We start from the raw sequence: 20,928 nt of genomic DNA, 5'->3' as shown, positions 1-20,928 counted from the left end.
AACCGACTAAAAAAACAGCTCCTGGTATCATGACGCCCAATGGGCAGAAGCCACAGTTACACAGACCAGCAAAATCTTATGAAAATAAGCTGTGCTAGTAATCTCCGTCAAAGGCTCTGGTTTCCGCAGAGTTAGCAGAAAAAAGAAGTGCACTGTCCAATTCTATTTAACAGATGATTCTGAAAAATGTGATTTTGTAAAGAAGTGAAAAACAGGGAAAGAGTCTCATTGAAGAACTCTGGCATATAAATTTGTATATGAGTGCATTATATATTTACATAAATCAAAATGTCATCAACTTTTTTTTTAAAAAAAAGGAGCAATTCTACAACTTTGCACACAGTACTGACTTACTGCTATTAAAGCCTGCCATATTTCAGACTAAAAGCTCTATAAACTATCCAAAGATTTTTGCTATTTTGATTGCGATATTTGTTACATAAGAATATTAAAAGACCTACACAAAGATAATTAAAAAAAATCATCTTCTCAGAAGTTCAAGATTTATTTCTAGATACTTTTCAATAGAAGGATTATAGGAAGACCTGAGCTAGACTTCCAGAGCTACACTTTTGTACCTTAGAAGCAGGCCACGCAGAAAACTAAACAAGCATATGATTAAACCTTTTCTCCGTAACTGCTCAAAGGTCAAGATTGAGCATTCTGAAATTTGTGGTCTAATATCAGTAATTCAAAATCAGCATCAGAATTTGTGGCCCATCTCTAGAATTATTTATTTTAAAACAAGACATTTCTCATGCCTGACGTATTTGTTTCAGTATTCAAAAGACCAAAAGGATAGTCCTTACATGTTCATCAGTCCCAGTCGTGGTAGCATCTTTAGACTGGCTGCTTAGATAGTAAGCAGAAATGCCTTACAGTGAAGTGGAATAAATTTGCTCTAAGGTGGTATGCAGCTTACTGACTCTCTATCCACTCTGAGCTTGTTTTATGAAAACTTTGTAAAAGTTTACTTTATGCTAAGAAGGCTTGAAAATACTCCATGAAGCATCAGGTCTTTGTTCTGTTTGAGCTGAAAAGCCTCATCTGTTCAGTCTCACCTTCAAGCTATGTTCATGGTGATCTTACATGTTATTGTGTATTTTGTATAAATAACACAGCAACAATCCCACAAATTTGGTGTTACCTTTCTTTTATACTACCTATACTCTTACATTAAATACTACTACCCTTTGAACTATTGTGGCTACCCAGTGAAAAATACTTCCCCTCAAACTTATAGGCAACCACTTCAAATCAATGACAACTGTAACTTGTTCAAAATTTGATCCCATGTACTCATTCCTGGTGTGAATACTCCAAGAGCTGTGCACAAAAGACCCTCATAGGGCTCTAGCCATATGCAGAATATTACATATTTTTCAGTAAAAGTTTTCTCCCCGAAAAGTACAAATAGGAGCCTGAAATATTGATATATTGGACAGAATAAAAGGAGAAAATGCAGAAAGGTATTTTCAGATACTCTTTGAGCTAAAATAATTTCCTCAACTTCATAAAATATTATTTTTTTCTTGAGAAATCTTAAGGCTGTATACACTTCAAAACTGTTTCTCAGAGATCGAGGAAAAGGAGTTTCTATTCTTTGTTTATATCTTGGACCCGCATCTGTGTCTACAAAGCAACGTACAAAATGCAGTATCAGAAAGGGACACAGGCCTGATAAATGCAGCACAAACAGAAGGCATACTTACCACGGAGAAAGCGACTGTACTTAGAATCTTCCTGAAACAACGTCCACAGATTGATAGAAATGGTGCCAAAGCGGCTGCGAAATCCTTCTCTGATCTCCAGAAAACTTGTAAGTAAAAAGTCCTTTGCAGTTTCCAAAGCTCTTTAGTGTAAGGATGGTGTATTTGTTAAGCACTTATACTCTATACATCGGTGAAACTCTTCCAGTAGATTTTGTTTCAATGCACAATCAAATGTGGCCTACTCATATCTCATCATTGCTGACTTACCCAAACTCGGTCTTTAGCCTAGGCCTTCCCTGGATGTATATAGTTTTCTCGTTCTTTTGGTCTTCTAAGCAATGAAGAAGTACATTCCTCTCTCCCAAAAGTAATGTGACTTCCGAAGATTTGTGCATGCTAAAGCTGCCTCACTTTCTACCCAAGCAGGGTCGATATATATACCACCACAAATCAATATATAAAGGTAAAAACGTTTTAATTTTACACTGTGTCAAGCAGAGACAAGCATGGAGGTAAAGATACGAAGGGAAAGATCCTATCCCCTTTTATCAGACATATGCTCTTCTATACCCAGCCTGCTGGCATGACTTGCCACCAGCCACCCACTGCAAGTAACATAGCTCTAGCTTTACCTAAATAGATTGAGAACCTTTCTTGCGCTGATTATCAAAAGCAACTATGTTTTCATTCTGGTATCAACCTTCTTTTAAATCCCAGGGAAGACCACCCAGCTGAGGGCTAAAACCTTGTTTAACGATTACTTGTTTCTAGGCTACAGTGCTTGCTCTGACACAAGAAGAACTTGCCCCACCACCTGCAGCAGCCGGCCTCATGGCCCGCCAGAGGACATCGTTATATCACAGGAGAACATATTTTACCAGTCCCCCAAACCCAGCTCCAAACCAGCCCATAGCTAACTGCAATTAGGGGGATGCATGTGGTTGAAGATCATGTGCAGGTTCCCTCCTGGGACCCAAGGGCTGCAGAATCCACCATGGAGCACTGTGCTCTTCCCTCACCTCAAAAGAGTTTTAAAATAGCGCCTCACAAAACAAAAGCCTGCCTTACCTGTAACAGAGAGCTGTGCCTGCAGGGTGGCAAAGACAGCGATCCTCTTCCACTTCATCTCACTCCGGCAAGCGGTGCTGGGGTGAGCGGTGTGGGGCGATGAGGAGGAAGGCACCTCCACGGGCTCTGCTCTTCTGGCTGCCTCCACAGGAAGCACTGCTTCTATAAGGGCTTTTGGAGTCCACCTGCTGGCAGCCACCCCAAAACACACGTGCCTTCCTCTGCCTCGCAGCTTCTGAGGTCTGGGTTTTACGTTCCTGGTATTGATGTTTATGGTTTCCTTTTGTATTCTTATTTTCTCTTTACAAGATTTTCTTCTCTCTCTCTTCTTTTTTTTTTTATTAAACTTTGATGATCCCTAGGATATTCCAATTCAGCAGCTCTAAGAGGGGCCTGGAAAGTGCATCTGGTATCAAATTCAGCATGACTTCAAAAAGGATGTAACTATGTCCATGTCTAAATAGAAGTCTAAAATTGTAAGTGATAGCTGCTTGCTCAAGAGTCGATAGCTGCACTGGTAAAGATATCAAGTGTAGCGTTATTTCTAAAGCTCTGACTTAACATTAGCACCTGAAAGTTGCTGTACTTCCTGGGCTATGTGTTGGCCTTCATCACGGGGAGTTGGACTCCATCTGTCTTTGCAGTTTCCACAGGACGTAAAACACTAGCACAACCGGCACTACCTGGCTCCTTTCAGTCATACGTAACTCTGAACTGGAGGTGCCTTTTGATGTGAACATACCACATCTTTGTATTTCCAAAATCTCTGTGTGCATGCAGCGCTCTGGAGCCATTTTGTCCTCAGAGCCAGCGCAGCCCGTACAGAGGAGAGCCCGTGTCATCTCTGTGGGGGAGCACAGTGTGCATCTCCTCTGCGCTGGGCTTGAAACAGGAAGCCCGGCAGCCTCCAGCTACATATGCCACACCTACTGACAGAGCAGGCCATGGCATTCAGCCTTCCTGCTGCTTGAAGCTGGCCTCTAGTGAGGTACTGCGGCAGATCAGCAGGGCCCAGAGGAAGGAAGGGAGGAAGCGCGGTTTGAACCCAGCTGCATCCCAGGAATTCACAGGACTTTTCAGCCCCACGGCCTAGGCTCTTCTGTTAGCACAGCACAAAACAGGGCAGGTGCGCCCAGCTGAAGTGCTCACGAAGCCTCATTTCCTGCAGGTCCACCTTCTCCCTCCAGCACAATCACTGTGGCACCTGCCACACTCCCCTAAGCCCCTTTTGCCCTCTTGGCCATCCTGTAGCCTCAGCTCTCCCTCCCCCTGTGGGGCCAAGCACGCAGCTGTGGGTAATGTAGCTGATCTGAAGCACATGCATGTGTGTGTGTGCTGACTAACCCAGTACCCCCTGTGAAAGTGAAAATGCCCTGTTTTTTCTGCTGCTCCGAGGGCACTAATAAGATCTCTACAGCTACCTACACAAAACTACAAGTAGGAGCAGGTTATGTTTGAGTCTCCTTTGTTTAGCTGGATTGATGTTGACCCCCCAGGTCAAAAGTTGTTGTGGTGGTGGTGAGAGGCAGACTGAGTCAGGAGAATCACAATGCTTGTTTCCTTACAAAGCCAAGCTAGTGATCAAATCTGGCGGTATTAAAGCAACGCTCAGTAGGCAGCAGTGGAAACTACACAGGCAACAGAAAAAGCACACTTGAACAGTAACCTAGCAAATGTCACTCTGGAGAATGTGTTGCACTACGAGCTGAAAAAACAAAAAACCGACTTGTGTTAACAATATTCTGTCATTTCATCGTGCCTTCACTTGAGGACCTCGATGTACTTTTGAAATTAGTGTTATAAAACCAGGGCAGTTAAGCTTTTACAGATAAAAGGAGAAGCAATCCAGCATAGCAAAATGAAATTAAGAAAGGTGAAATCTGGAGCTTTAGAAAAGTCTTCAGAAGGAGACATATAAGAAAGAAGTAATTTCTCTGTTGAAGTGTTAAGGCACTTATAAGAAAATAAGATAAAATACTAATCAACATAGTGATGCCAGCTCTCACTCTGTAAATAAATAAATAAATAACCCCACATATTATCTTTTTCAAATGTGAATAAAAATGTTCACTTTTATTAAGCAAAATAAAGATTAAGTTTAGACAACTGTGAATTAGAAAAGCCATAAAACATGACTTAAATGCACATTAAAACCAAAAGCTCAGCCTTTCCACCATCAAAATACAATTGGCTCAACATAAGATTGGTGAACATTTATAATAGTAATACTACTAATATATTTCAGGATAAGAGCTTAAGTTGAGAGTGAAGAGAATTATCTTAAGGAATAGTTTATATATACATATAATATATATATATATATTATTTTTTTTCCTCTCCCCAGTTCTAATTCTTTGAAATGAGGGAAGAAGAGGAATGTGCATCCCCAGCAGATACAGGAACAGCATTGGTGATAACTATTTCCCAGTAGTCCAAAGATGACTGGCAAGGTAAGAGTTATGGGCATATAAGAAGTAAGGATTTATAGTCTTTCAAAAGCAAAGTCAATTGAAATTCTTGGAAGACAGAGTCCGAGAAATTCATCACATTGCCATCTGAAGTAATGAAGGCTAATACATTGATAATTTAGTATAACCTTTTTATTTAATAAGTATTATATATGGTACTAGTCAATATCAAAATAATTAAGATACCAGTGTTACTACAGTGCCCCAAATCCAGGGCTGCATGCCATTTTGCAACACCTTGACAGTACTGCTGAGCCTCTGCCCTCCCCTAGCCTCGGGGAGGGTTTCCTGTGTGGCTTTTCTACCCCAGAAGTTGCAAGAGGAGGCTGGAGATGGGCTCTGACTCAGGCAGGCAGTGAGCAAAGCACAGCCCACGAGACCTGCCACACGCTGGAGCTGGAAGTTCCAGATCCGGCTGCATTCAGATACCTGGTCTGTACTCCAGCACAAGCCAGATAAAGCCCTTTTTGTCCACCTTGCTATGTAACAGGTGATTGACTGAAATAAGGAATTAGCGAGAGGAAAAAGAGCCCTGCTCCCACTGCAGGCAGCCCAAATCTCACTGATGCCTTATTCAAAAGCTAAAATAATATCTTACCAGTTATTGATATTTTTGGGTAACAGTGTCTTCAGAGGAGCAAATGGCACTGCTCATCACTATTCTGCTGACCCCTGTCTCCTCCTGTTATTGATCACAGCTTCTCCCTCAGGCAGAGAGCCAGCAAATTATCACTTTGAATAAAGAGTTGAGGCCAAAGGTAAGGAAAAGGAATGAAGAGCTATGTAAGAAAGCAAGATTAATGGCCACAGTAGGCACACTGGGAGAACAGCAGTTGGGCCAGTGTGTTTTGATGTCTAGATAGGGAAAGGTCAGAGAAATGGAGTATATGGACTTCATTTAGAAGTGTAGGCAAAGTCTGGAAAAGGCTTTGCATGATAGCGCCCCTAGAAATTCTCTCCTCCCAATCCCTCATCTTTTGCAAAGAGGCAAGCTTACCATCATAACTGAAATACAATGAAATTATTCAAAAGAACAACCACGCTTGTATTATGAGTTATTCTCATAACAGACACAACACTGGAAATGCAAATCACATACAGGTGAGAGCTGCAGAAAAAAGGGAAGTGGTCTCTGCTCTAGGAAAAAGCTATTCTGTCTTCATATGTCTCGCAATTGCACTATAAAGGATTTTGTTACAGTGCCACCTTCACTTCAGCTTATTTGGTCTTTGCATCTCTAGGAACTACATACCACAATTAAAACTTCGGCAGCTCCTACCTATGTTGTGCATTAGGCAACCTCATACATGCATTTTTACCAACAGTTTAAATGAAACAGTGTTTTAGTTTGCTTATTTCAGTCAGACCGTAAGAACCTTGATAACACTGGCCTAGAGACTAATGCCAACAGTAGTTCAGCTGAACCAGCAGCTATTTTTCTCAATACAGACAAGGCCACAGTAGAGACATAAAACCCTCCCTGCTGGGTTAAGAAAAGCTCTTAGCTAACCTGACTCTTTATCTAAACATACGGGTGGAGGAAAGCACATTTCAAGAATTACCTGTGCTGGGAAGACTGCAAGATTTTATATATGGCTCCTGAAACAGAATGGGTCAGGGAATTGAACTGGTCCCCAAGTACAGTACAACTCAGTTGTGTTTAATGCAGGTTAAGGTGCAGCTCATTATCTGCAAGGTGTAACATCTTTCACAAAATAGACAAGGCATGCGTTCAGTTGGTTCTGTGCATCAATATACCATTCTTTCTCTGGGCACAAGAAACCCTGGAACAGCTCTAATGCAAGGGGCTGATTCATCCCCAGAAGCATCCCCTTTTCCCTTTTCATACTTACTGGTTATGCTTTGACTGAACTAAAAAAAAAAAAAGCAGGGTTTGCAGTTTTAACAGGAAATAAATGAAAACTAAAAAACAAACCCACACTGCAGTCAAGCTGAGGATTAAAAAAAAAAAATAACTACACACTGCCCTCTGGCTCATGTGTTGCAGCCACAGAGAGCATGCCTGTAATCATCATCACACACTGCTGGGACTGAGAACAGGTCTGTTAGCAAAAGTTCTCTTAAGCCAATTTGACACAGTTAGCACTTGCAGGCAAAATTAATACCTGCATCACCTGATGGTGGAGCTGGCTGACCTGATGGAGAAAATGGGAGAATCCAGTCTGCAGAGTCTTGCCCCTGATCCAGCAGGAAATCACAGTTGTAGTGCCAGAACAAACTCAACAAGTATCAAAATCAGTTTTGGAGATGTTCACACAAAGATAATGGGTCTTAAATAAGCAACAATTTTCTCTGGTGAGAAAGCTGTCGCCCCTAGCAAGGCATGCCATTCATACGCTAGACTAATACACTGAAAAGAAAAAAAAAAAAAAAAAAAAAAGCTGTTTACAGTGTGTAAGCCCACAATTTTTATTGACAAAATGTTGCAGAGTGACAGTCCTATATTGCTTCACTGCATTTCAATGCACCATAGTGCCTTACAGTGAAGCTTCGCTTTGCTATAATTGGGCTCAACTGTGCTAATCCCCTTGGAATGCAGCAATTAATACTTATTTAGTGATAATTGCTGCATTCCAAGGGGATTAGTCCCTGCCCTGCACTTTTGCCAGCACTGCAAACAGAAAGCTGGAAAAAAGACAGTGTCTAACTACAGGTCTTGCTTTGCAGCTCCCAACAGGGAGACAACAGAAGTTGGTCTCACTACAACTGCTCCCCTCTGTGTGTGAAAATACTGCTTTTCCAAGGGAAAAAAAACCTCGACTGTGACTACTCCTTGCAGCTGCATTGTGCAAATAGAAACCCTGCCACATCTAAAGGGGAAAAATAAAAAGAAAACAGACACCTGTGCAGTACCATAAAGACAAACACAGTCATGAGCGTATGTTTCCTACGGGACATGATAAAGAGGCCCTGATGCAGTATAAGAACGAATTCCTATTCATTATTTTGTTTCTTGTGACTAGTAGTTCCTCGTTTCTGCTATGGTCCTAAAATTTTTCAATGCAAAATTGGTTTTGGAAACCCATATAGTAGATGTTGGTAGAAACCTGAAATGCACCCCTCTCTGAAAACTCACTAATTTTGAGACTACTGAATATATAATGCCTGATTCTTTCATTCTCAGTGAAGCCTTTATGATCTACTCTGGATTTCTTTTAATGCACGCAAGAGAGCATTACTTATGCTTTATCTTAAGAAGGAAGCACAATGCTTCTCTTACTTTAAGCTAGTCATGCTATTTTCCTCACATCATAATTGCTTTCACCTGTTAATTTCAGATGAATTTCCCTGACTAAATTACAGCATATTTAAAAAAAAAAAGAAATACCACTAAACCTACATTATGGAAATGGTACTTTTAATTATACACCACCCTCAGTGTTTTCTTGCATGGCTGTACAGACTGCAACTGATCAGTAAGGTTGTGTCTTCCATGAATGTAAAGGTAGGGGAAGCCAGACACTAGGACCAGAAATAAGTAACTTCATATCCCATGTTTTTTTCCCCTTTTTGCCCCAGCACATACCTCTTCTGGATTTTTCAAATATTCATCTGGGAGGAAAACAGTTAAATGAATTGAGATTCATTCAAATGTTCATCTGGGAGGAAAACAGTTAAATGAATTGATATTCATTTAACCATTTAAAACAAATCAAAAATCCAATTCATGCTTGATTAGGCAACTGTTTTTTGGCTAAACGCCAACACGAAAGAGCTATGCAAGGTTCTTACAGTCATGCTGCGTGTTTTGTGCAATTACGTCTCTGTTTCTCATCCTTAAGTGATTGATTTTGATCTAGAAACAGTAACTTTTTTATACTGGATAATTTCTAATAGGTTGCATTGGCATAAATACTACAGAAATACAAAGCATCTTCAATTCTTCACATAAATACACATGCTTACGTATGCAATTACATACATACTACCTAGTATCTCTTCAAAGTTTGTATTTCTCCATGATTGTACACATATTTACATATACCCTGTACATGGCCTTGTCAAGCTACCTTGTGTTTGTAGCAATCAGGATAGGTGCAAAATGGGAAAGGTTACAACCTGGAGCAGTAGAACAGAAAACATAAAGTGGCTGTGGGCCTGTATGGTACACTGACCAATATTAAAGTCGAGGGAAAGAACTGTCTCTTGATGTGTTGGATTTGCTACCATGTGACCTCTCTTTGTTTAAAATGGAAAAATTATATGCAAAAGTAAGTCTAACAGTTGCTAGAGTCAGAAGCAAAGGGTAAATAAGGAATTGTTAGGGCTTTTTTATCTAGGATATGATCTAGGAGAAAAAAAAAAAGAAAAAAACCTAAAACAATTCAGAACCATCACCACAGTTATCAAATCCTTTGAATAATAAAGAGAATATCCACTAAACAATATGACATTTCATCACTTCAAAAACTAACTGCATGCCTGGACTCAAACAACCATAAGGCTCCAGACAGCTCTGCAATTAGCACAACTAGTGATGCTCAAATTTTAAAAAAGTGGGGGTTTTGTTCCTTTGATATATCCACCATAGTCCTTTTTTATATACTCGGTGTCCCTTTTCCTCACAGCAGTGAACACCCTTCCACGTTGTCTGTCTGGGTAGGCAGTTAGCTGTACTCTCAGGAGCTGACTAGCCAGCTGCCTTCCACCTGTAGAAAGGAAACTGAGTCGTGACTGTCCTTTCCTGAGCAAAACCTGATGGGTTTTGTTTCCTTTACCGAGCTCTCAACTGTCTTGACATATGCAAGAGCTTCCTGGCTTCAAGTTCGTACCTGTTTCAAATCGGAATCCAACTGAGGGGGAAAAAAAAGGACGTGTCTGGACAGCAGTTACATAAGCTTCTGCAAAAAGACAGGCTACCAAGAACGTTAGCTACTATAGCCAGAATGACTGGATCTTACATTCTAACCTTTTGATACTGTAATACTTAACACAAACTCTGAGGAAGCCTCTGGAGAGAAACGTTTTCACATCAAAAATTCCCAGGCGCAATTCCAAGAGTTCTGCATGCAAAGCTCAGAGGCTGAGCTTCTTAGCAGGGCAATCACAACTGGCAGGTGAGCTCGGAGTGTCAGCGGGGCAGTGGCCTCACCACCAAGGCACCCAGGCCCACAGTACCTGAACTGGAATGTTGGATGACAGCAACCAGGGCCAACCACAGCAGAAGCAGCACGGAGGCCAAGCCAGGGGGACCAGGCAAGTGGCAAGGACCTGAGCTCCAGCCCAGCTCCCAGGAGAAGCTTCGGAGTGGGTTTTCCCGGCTCTCTCTTACCGCCCAAGTATGTGTGCAAAGGCAGAACTGGTCTCCAGCACAGGCAGCCCAAACTGCTGCGGCACACCCAGGGCCTTGACAATAATTTAAGATGTCAGTCTTGACCAACTGGGTCCTATTCTGAACATTAAACACTATTGCCCTCCTAATCAAAGGCTGTGCTGCTGGCCCAAGCAAGCCAAGTCCAACAGTATCAACTAGCTGTTGAATATTTCTTTCCTATAAATCCCAAATGGGTGTTTCAGCTAACAGCCAAAGCATCATCACGCTAGTGAACAACCTTGATTTGAATTGCTAGAATTAATAAGCACTGAGAGAAATAAAAGATATCAAGTCTGAAGGTAGCTGCTCCCAGTTGATGTTTCAAGGTGCTCTACGCCTATCTCAATTTCCTTTACTAGAGGTTTTTAATTTAAAAACCTGTAAATCACTTTCATGGACATTACTTCTAAGCACTTCATAGCACAAAATGATTACAAAACACAAAAAAAGATGAATGCTTTTTTTTTTTTTTTTAAGCAACCAGCAGGCTCTTGTGTTTATGGAGGAAAACATTCATAATGTAAAGCAATGTAGGAAAAAGAATTTCTTAGTATCATGCCCTCTGTCATATTCTTTCCCAGCACATTTGAGTTATGAAGAATTCACTAACCAATTTTAAGTACTAAAGTTAGCAATAAACTTGAATGCAAGTCTATGGCACCCTCTTGTGTTCAGCAATAATAAAACACTGACTCAATGCTGAATCTTTCTAAATTCAATGTGTTATTCAGGAAAAATCTGTTGCAAATATCAAGTTATGATTAATACTTTTTATATTAATCTAATACTATGATTAAGCTTATTTTATTCTGAAGATCACAGATACAATATTAAAAACCTAAAAAAATAAATCCAGATAGAACTGAATGAGGGATTAAAATGACATCTGATATACATAGGCTCAGTTCTATAATGATATAGCATGTCTCAACAGTCTGGACACAAGTAGTACATTAAAACACAATAAAAAAATGCAAATCAAGAGGGATAAGCACAAACAGGTCAATAAGCAAGATCAGTAGGCAAAGGAAAAATATTACTGTATCGTTAGAGTGCCGGGCTGAGATTATACTAATTAGATTCTCGGCTAACAAACATTCTATGATTTAGTGAGTTGCCTAAGGTCATCCGATGCCACCAACTCTTATCTATGAATGGAGTTACTGAGCTTCCTGGATACAGACAGTGACTACATTACTATTTAGAATAAGCTCAGATATGTCAAGCATGTCATGGTAGAGGACACACGTGATCAAAAATCAAAATGTTGATACACTTCTAGTGTATTATACTCAGCCTCTTCTATTCTAAACCACAATCTTATTTTTAGATATTAGGAAAAAAGGAAACGCACTCTAAAGAGATTCCTAATACAATGAAGCTAAGCACAGGGAGAAGAAAGAAGAGGAAAAATAGTACAAAAAGCTGATGACTTTCTTGAGCTAACATCTTCAGTGATGTTAACATTTACAGATCTATATCTAAGAGGTAAAAACAGACATTTAGTATGATTTATACCCTAGTCTGCCCTACATTCCACTTCTACTTCCAAATTTTTTTTTAGCCAAGCATTCAAGGAGATACGTAGATATAACAACTCCAGATAGTATTTTTCCAATTAACTCTCGAATCCTGCTCTGTACACCTAGCTTAACCATTTTGTTGTATGTCACTTTCCAAAAGAAGCATCTGGCTGGACCCTTTTCAAGTTTCAAATGTAAGGAAATGTGGATAATCTAAAATTGATCCAACAAAAGTCAGGAGTTATAAAACTATTTCAGACTAATTGTTCCCAAAAAAAACAAACTAACCTGCTGTCCAAATCAGAAAATACAGGGGAACTTGTACAAATGGAAACATCAAATCTGAAAAGATAACCAACACAGGAGGAAAAAAAAAAATAAAATAGCAAAGAGAAAAATGTATATAAGATGTATCCAAACCCTCGATTAAATGAAAATGATTCTTTTAACAGTGTGAATGCAATAGATAGTGATCCGTTTTTGTTAGCAATTAAAATAACAGTGAAAAGCTTACTTTGAGAAAAGTACCTTAGGTTTTGAATTACAAGAGACAAGTTTGTAGCATATCTTGTACAAACACATGTATATGTTAACAAAACCTATTTATGTTTGTATAAAGCAGAAGATAAAAAAGAACAGCTTTAAGTTAGATCAGATTTGAGAATAAGAAAATATTGGTAAAAAGCTAACTGATGCAGTCATTCACAAAATAGAAGCTTTAGACAAAGAAATAGTCAAATAAGACTTCCTTGTCTTAATTTTCACAAAATCCGGTGTTATTATTTTATGATTTATTTCACAGTACTAGATGCAAAAAAGAAAGTGAAACAAAGATGCTAATTTCAGCCAAGAAAGGAAAGCCAGGCATACTCTAGCAAGCGTGAAAGACTTCAGAATGACCATAAAGCAAGAACCCCAAAGTGTGTGTGCTTGTGTGAAAGAGAGTGTGAAGGAGAGAAATACTCTTGAACGTGCAATAAATAAAACCAACACCATTTGTCATAAGAAAAGTTTTATTTCACCTAAAGCCCAGCATCATCAATCTCGTACATCAAAAGTTATGGAGTTACAGGTAATACATGACGATGTCCCCATGGAAAGGATCAAGTCCATACCATAGGATCATTTGAGTTTCCACACTTTTCATTAATAAAAATAACCTTATATAAAAATATTTCCAACATCTTATTTAATTTTAGTGTTACCTATTCAACATAAATTGTTTCCATATTCTAATTTTGAATTATTCTAAATAGTAGCACAGAATGCGTTCAATATAGTAAAAAGTACCTTTTTTCCCCTTGCAGAAAAGGAAAACTTTGTAAGCTATTTCAAAAAGGCTTTCATAAATCTTTCCAGTACTTGAGATAAGTAGCAGTATAATGATGACATTAAGATGTAAAGATGATTTGATCTGTCCAAATCCACTGTTCTACAACGTGGATCTTCCTTTAAGGACAGTAAGTTTTCACATTCTTTACTCTGTCAAGTAGATGATTTTACCACAGGCAAATCTAACTTAATTGTTCATAATTGCTTTTGGATATTTGTGAACTTAGCACTTGGGAGATGTGACAGAACATAAAGAGGTGTTAATTTTTTTTTTTCATGGTTGTGTGGGGTTTATTTTAAGAAACAGAGAATTAATTTTCCACACCTTTCATTAATTTTCATTCTCTGCAAGTGCTGAATCATCTGTGCCATACTGTACTAGTTTCTTTCTCACGTCTGGGTTAGACCTAAAATTGTTGCATAAGGCTTCCAAAGAAACAAATCTGCTCAGTTCTACTGCTTAAGGTAACAAAAGCTGTTACATTGATCAGATTGAGAAAGCTGAAGATTCCAAAATCCAGATCAGTAAGCAATCTCTTTTTATATCAGTCTCATTGAACTTAGAAGCCACTACTCTTGATATACTGAAGTCAGATATTTTCATTACTTCCGCTACTAACACTTCTTTTAAAGTCAGGGCACATAACCACTACCAGACAAAGACTTACCAAGAACTTATCAAAAGCCTGAGGTATGTGTATAATTTGCATAAACACGATCACATTCATAGTACTTTCAATACAGGTAGCAAAACAGAAAAATGGCTCAAGTGAGTGTATATGTGCACGAAGAAAAATTCTTACAGAATTTAGAACTCAACGTATCATTCATCACTGCAACACAAACAATGCTTGCCATTCCACAGTCAGCTGAGCCATCTTGTAGTACTTTGCCATAAAGATCTAAAATAAACTTATATTAAAAATAGAGTAAAACTGGAGAGCAAACAGATATGATTTAACTAAGGCACTGGAAACACAGAACTGGACTAATCCTTTAGTTTTCAGTAACACAGCCTTTCTAAATGCAGACTGTCAAGAGACAGATAACAACTTCCCAGATTCATGTCTAATGAATGCAATTTACTTATGGCTTATGCACAAAGGATTTTGAGTATGACGTGATTCAACCTGTGCTAGATACGACAAATTCACAGTTGCTTCAGAAGGGTTACACGAGCTCATTAACAATGCAAAATTTTTGACTTTTTGCATTATTAATTCACCTCTGCAATATGTAGGAAAAAGAAGTATCTCATGAAACAGTCATCCAAAGTACTTCACTTGTACTATCACCATCACCAAGGATCTTCCTCTACCTACAAGGAGTAAGAATAAGAGTGAAATTATATTTTAGCACGGTCAACAAACAGACATACATTTGAAAGCTTTGAAGACTAAGTTTTATGTGGACAATAGAACAGATTTTCTTCAGTATCATGATAAAAGATTCAAAAGCAATTTTGGGGGAAAAATATTACATAATAATCAATGGGATTACATAATAACCAATGGGATTGCAGCTTTAAGTTAGATCAAATTCTCCATAAGTACTGAAGTCTCACTATGTTTAGCTATTAGACCAAAACATAATCTGCAATTAATCCAAATAAAGGACAATGATTATTCTCACTCTGCAGGACTCCTTCCTCCCAAGAAACTGTATTTTAAAGTACAAGTACAAATTGTAGTATAAGATTACATTAGATTATACTACATATTAGATTATATAAGATTATCCATAGAGATTTACTTTTAGATACTATATATCGTTAAGTAGCTGAGTCCCCTATTCAAACTTATCTTGTGATTTCAGATACCGCATCCAGTAGACTACTTAGGGCAAAAGACAAACTTATGTAAAAAAATATGTTAATAATACGGAAAAGGTTTACAGCTTCCAAAGATAATGAGTTAAGCATGCAAAACATACGTACTTACTAAGGCTTGACACTGTAATACTCCTCTGGTGTCACAATTTTCAATCCACCAAAGTAGTCCAGTACCCAAATATTGGTGATGTTGAATTTGGCAAAGAACCAATTGTGATCCTTAGGCCAACTTTCCATTTCAGGGTGTCGACTGAATAACGCTTTTTTCGCTATGGCCGCTTCTGAATCATTCACCTGAACAACAGCCAGCAAAATACTACATTAAGATACAGTCATATGGAAGACAAACGGTAGCTAAAACACACTGCTGACTGCAGTGTGCTCTTTTCAGTTCAGCCACACTTTACCCCAAAGGGCTCATTACTGTGGCAAAGTCCACTTATCTTCAGAGTGCTGTACGACTGTACATGAGACAGGCAAACACTCCGAGGTAGTTGCTTTTAATATTAAATCAAAAGGGTGCTTTTAAAGTAAAAGCACGAAGAAGAAAGTACTTCATCAACATAAGAGTAAGTCTTCTGTTCACTGTTTAGAGAGAGGGATGCAGACTGACAGCTTTAGAAGCAGCATTCATTCTGTTTTAATATAAAAACTAGATCCAACCTGACACTGACTTGTTTGAAGAAGACTGGATAAAATTATACCCTATGCTGATGATGAAAAAAATCTTCATTGTACAGATTAAAATTATCCAAGTCCACAGACATGTATTAAAGGATCTTTGATACTTGAAGTTCTTGCTAGAGAGACAATGAGTAAACAGCAGAATAATGAGGACCAAAGCTTTCCTTGTAATTATTAAAAGACACGCAAAATTATTTTGGCATGAGTAAGATGTCCGTTTTTACTTTTCAATGGGAAAGCAAATAATGATGCTAACTATCCAATTATGGAGACTGAAACCTTCATTTGGAATTGTTTATTGAAATGTCTTTTTGAATTCAAGTTTTCCATATATAACTTGGAATTGTATTCTTAGAGATAATTTTTTCCCATTTTCTCCATATTCTTCATCATTGAAGTGTGCACAACTTGAACAGACAAACAAAAGCCAGGGAAAAAAATGGCTTTGTTGTTAGTACTTAGGCAGGAATGGTATCCAATTAAGAATAAAAATTGAGTAACAGCCTAAAGCCAAGGCTAGAAAATGTTTTGGGCTTGATCCTAATACTGGTAGATTTAACTTAGTATGTTTATATTCCATTATAAGTTTGATTCTTCAAATCAGTAAGCAGCAAAAAACACACAGCATGATATTGGATGTTATTTGGAAAAGCACAAAATGGAGAAGTATGGATTCTTGCTGCATTTTTTTAGGTGTAATTTTACCTCCTCTGCACGTGATTACTCAAAGAGACACTAACAAATCAAAAAGCATACATGTGTGTTTAAACATACATACAGGCATGCAGAATGAAATAACAGAATCTACAAGAGAATGGAAGCTGAAATGTGTGACTACTTAATATGCTATGTACAAATGTTTAAAGGGTTAAATCAACAAGACTCCTGGATATGGTACAAGAGGAACTAATTAAAATAATTCCAGTACTGATGATAAACTCATGAAAGCAATTAAAGGATTGACGGAGTATAATGTACAAATAGAGGAGGTATGAAAACACTAAGTAAGAATTCAGGCTATCATATAAGAGAAAATAACGATAATTAGTCCTCTTCCTCAATAATGGGATTAAGATCTTCAACAAACAACACATGCAGTTCTAAATTCCTTCTATGGGACACCAATGTACCAGTGTAGGAAAGAATACTGCCATGGCAGCAACACTGCCAGGTGATACAAAAAACTTTTTCTATGTCTAATACCTGTAACTTCACAGCATGGATTAATATTAAGTTCAATAAAATTTTGGACATGAATATGTCAGACTGAATGGGCCAAAGAACTTAACTGAGCAAGATATGAAAAAGTCTTCATGCTCACTGACAAGAGAATTGTCTTGGACTTTTTAGTTTCAAAACTGGTCTAGGGGAAGTAGGATGATTTTCTTCACTGCAAGAAGAAATCCTCTCAAGATCATTGCTAAAAACATGCCAACACTGCTTTTGCAGATACCATGTGGTTACTTAGCTTTCCTCACACAACCTATGAGATAGCCTTCTGGTATCATGGCACATGACATCCCTTCGTAATCTTCTGCACGGAAATGCTAACAGCTCTTCTCCATCCACTATGCAACCCTGTTCAACATGCAGTCTTGTCCAGCATCAAATTCCAGCTGCTTACCTTTACAACACTCCCACAGAAGATTATGTGGGCACAGAGGGGATTCTGGGGATCATATTTGTGTTTCTTGCAGTAAGGAGTCTGTGCCAAAGACACAGTTAAGGAGGCATTTGAATTGACCTGAAATACAAATGATAAGAGATTTATGTACCTTTGCGAGGAAAAAAAAAGTTATACCACGTTTTCAGATTTTGGTGCTTTATTCAGCTCACACTTCCTGGTAAAAAGAACAAAGCTGTGATCATCTTTTCATAATTATGTCTGAAAGCTGATTTAGATGAACAATTTATAAGTCTGCTGACATCTGTTAGCATAAAATGCAAATCTCACAGAACAGCACTCCTTAAAACTCTGAATTCTGTTTATGAGCCAACATACATAACAGGACAGTACACAGAAGACAAGATAAAATGAAATTCCTTAAGGGGAAGGACAAATGTTTACTGAAAGGTAACCAAATGGGTTTCACAGCTATCAACAAAATCCATTACAACCAAATTTTAAAAGAAAGCACAAGCCCCCTGGATGACCCCCAACTGGTCACCTCTTTTGAAGTTTAAAGTGAATATTAAAAACACTGAAGACTTTTTAAACCTAGTTTAAGTAAGACACCTAACTTGAAGAATTAAGGAACCTGTATCTGACTGTTTTTTCTAAAATGAATGTAACGAAGACAGCTTGAAAAGTTGTGCAGAACAGGATTGCCTACTGCAAAATATCACATGGTGAAGTTCATTTTGTCCCAGCAAAGACAGTCTGCATGCTTTGGGACATTTCATTATAAGAGCTCATCTCAGAGAGAAACAAAACAAGCAGGCAGAGCCCACACTGCAAACGTCACTTAAGTGCTATGCAGTGCATGACTGGACTTAGGCAACAGGAGCCACCACCTGACTCACAGCACAGATAGGAAGTTGCTCAATGACAAAACCTGCTGATTCATGATTATTCAGCACTATCTCTTATCAGATGTCTCCCTCCGCGTGACAGTCGAAGTCAAATCTTTCTGCCCTACAGCAAGCGAATAAAAGATCTGTTGGGGAACTTTCTGAAGGAAATGGTTTGTTAACAGTTTATGTCATCATTTTCAAGTTCCTCTGAAACCTAAGGGTTGTAGGTATGGCCGAGGAGATACTGTGCAAGAGAAAAATACGTTTTCTACACCACTTAGATACATAATCAAACTACTTCAATGTGCCAAAGTAAGGAGAGGGACAGGAAACAAACAAAAAAGGTTAAGGGTAAAAGAGTTTGAAATGTTCTTACTATTTAAGTTTTGGTTTTGTTTTACTAATGCTGTAACAGTTACTAGCACAAAAAGGTTCTCTCTATTAAAGGATTCTTAAGGTCAGTGTTTCTGAGCCTTTTCAGTCAGCTCTGTCTTGGCCACAGCCCAGAAGAGCTGAGATGAGGCCAGTTACGCACACGCAGAACCTTGGCATGGCAGCGTGCTGTCTTCTGGTGTGCACTTGACCTTTCAGGAAGCACCAGCAATTACTATTCTTTCAGCACTCTGTGCAAGAGTCCACTTTGCACAAGATCCACACAGCAAATTTGCTGTCCTCCAGATATTTTGATATTTTTTGTTAAGTTCTCCTTCTCTAAGTGGCCCCTCATCACTTAAGCCGAGTGCTTCCTGAAACATCAGCCTCCTCCTCTGCCAGGGCTCTGCTTCCATATTGTCCAGCCCGTGATCAGCGGGGATTTTGCAGGATTATGGGGTGCCAACACAGAATGGCCAAGGTTGGCAGGCACCTCTGAAGATCACCTAGTCCAAGCCCCCAGCCAAACAGGATCACTTGGAGCACATCGTGCAGGATGGCATCCACGTGGGTTTTGAATATCTCTAGAGAAGGAGCCTCCACAGCGTCTCTGGGCAGCCTAACAGCACTTGGGCACTGTACCTTACCTTGGGACTGCCTTGACCACAGAACTGCTCCTCCTGGCCCTCTCACCCAAGCTCCTTAATTCCTTAAAAAAGAGGCAGGGAACACCCGGCCGCCATATGGCATTGCTTTCAGAAAACGCTGATATAACCCTGAGCCTCGCTGAAGAGAATCCAACCGCTTCTTGCCGTTGAGACAAACACGCTTTTGGAGGTGAATCACGAAAAAAATGGGCACTGCGCTGGCAGCACGTGTGCCTGAAAACTTCATTTCCAGGGGACCTAAATATATATACATGAGCCTATATATTTACTTATACGAACCTATATATTTACTTATACGAACCTATATATTTACATATACGAAACTGTATATTCACAAACTTGAGTCTACATATTCACATGTATGAACCTATATACGAACCTATATATACATTTACACCTATATATACTTCTTATGTTACTTTTTTGGGCTACCTATATACACATATACACATAGGTGCGTGTATATACACACACACAGCGCATATATCCGCGTGTCCGCCCCAGCCGCCGGCGGCCGCTCACCCGCAGGTCCCTGACGGAGATCTCCATGTCGGTGAGGTACAGGTAGGGGACGCCGCTGCCGCCGCCGCGCCCGGGCGCGCCATCGCTGAGGGAGAAGACGTTGGCGAAGGGGTGGCCGCGCAGCCCGTCCTGCGCCGACAGCGTGGCCAGCGCGCCCCAGTCGCAGCTGTGCAGCACCACGCGCGCCACGCGCGCCGCCTGCTCCGGAGGCGGGAGCGCCCCGCGAGCCGCCAGCGCGGCCGCGCTCAGCAGCAGCAGCAGCTGCAGCACCGCGGCCATCGCTGCAACCGCCCCCCGCGCTCCGCAGCTCGCCCCGATCAGCCGCTCAGCTGCTGAGCGCCGCTCTGCTCTCCGCCAATCAGAGGCGAGCTGCGGGATCGTCAGCCAATGAGGGGTGGCGGGAGGCGGGGTAAGCGCAGCGCGGTCTGGGCGGTGTAAACAGCTCCGAGCCCCGCCTCAGCTCCTGGCTGCCTTTAAAAGGATCTTCTCCGGGGTTTATGTCTGCGATATGGTCACTCTGACACCCCAGAGTTCCAGTCTAACCCCCAAAAGCCATATTGAAATAGGCAGACTGGTTTCCCAGGAGATATGCCGAGAGTTTTACTTCAGCTTTACTCGTTTTAACGGAAGGTGCCCATAGGTTACAGAGGCAGAGTGCCCTACAGCTCTTCTGGAGTCCTTGTGCTCTGCCTGACAGACATCCAGGTCCAGACCATGACAGTATTCAGCCCTTCATCTGGGGCAGGTTACGTGCTTACAAGAGGCACTTCATGGCTCTAACCAAGGCTGCTTTCCCATCACACAACCGCTGCTTTTCAGGTGACATCTGTCCCCAGGTGCCCTATCATATGGCACATGCATATCCTGGCATTGGGTAAGGCTGTGGGGCTCTTGAGAAA

The 20,928-nt window shown here is 40.0% G+C and overlaps 2 protein-coding genes across 3 annotated transcripts in view; both read right to left on the bottom strand.

Annotated features, from left to right (window-relative positions):
* Window positions 1-2,992, bottom strand: part of CD247 (CD247 molecule) — a 52,885-nt gene extending 49,893 nt beyond the window's left edge. The window contains exon 1 of the mRNA XM_005017610.6: window positions 2,781-2,992. Within this exon, the coding sequence (XP_005017667.4) occupies window positions 2,781-2,838 (58 nt within the window). The 5' untranslated portion in view covers window positions 2,839-2,992. The remainder of the gene's footprint in view (window positions 1-2,780) is intronic.
* Window positions 2,993-13,101: 10,109 nt separating this feature from the next.
* CREG1 (cellular repressor of E1A stimulated genes 1) lies at window positions 13,102-20,373 on the bottom strand. 2 transcript variants are annotated; one of them, XM_072025287.1, is made up of 4 exons: window positions 20,030-20,373; window positions 17,578-17,697; window positions 15,379-15,563; window positions 13,102-14,756 (listed from the first exon to the last, which is right to left on the bottom strand). In XM_072025287.1, coding segments are annotated over exons 1-4 (585 nt in total). In that variant the 5' UTR covers window positions 20,309-20,373; the 3' UTR covers window positions 13,102-14,755. The 2 variants fall into 2 exon arrangements, with proteins under 2 accessions (XP_071881388.1, XP_027305186.3); XM_027449385.3 differs by having other exon boundaries at window positions 15,375-15,563; window positions 20,030-20,372.
* Between the last annotated feature and the right edge of the window lie 555 nt (window positions 20,374-20,928).

The sequence above is a fragment of the Anas platyrhynchos genome, chromosome 1 (assembly GCF_047663525.1).
Source record: "Anas platyrhynchos isolate ZD024472 breed Pekin duck chromosome 1, IASCAAS_PekinDuck_T2T, whole genome shotgun sequence".
In the NCBI taxonomy this organism is placed as follows: domain Eukaryota; kingdom Metazoa; phylum Chordata; class Aves; order Anseriformes; family Anatidae; genus Anas; species Anas platyrhynchos.
The sequence above is the reverse complement of the archived record's forward strand: the minus strand, read 5'-3'. Positions and strand labels throughout refer to the sequence as shown.

Bases quoted from the DNA above. Each gene is read 5' to 3' on its own strand.
- CREG1 (XM_072025287.1), bottom strand. From the start codon at position 20,308: ATGGCCGCGGTGCTGCAGCTGCTGCTGCTGCTGAGCGCGGCCGCGCTG. The intron at 17,698-20,029 runs GTGAGCGGCCGC...TTTGTATTTCAG, and splicing joins TCTCCGTCAGGGACCTGCGG to GTCAATTCAAATGCCTCCTT. The intron at 15,564-17,577 runs GTAAGCAGCTGG...GCTGTTGTTCAG, and splicing joins TCTGTGGGAGTGTTGTAAAG to GTGAATGATTCAGAAGCGGC.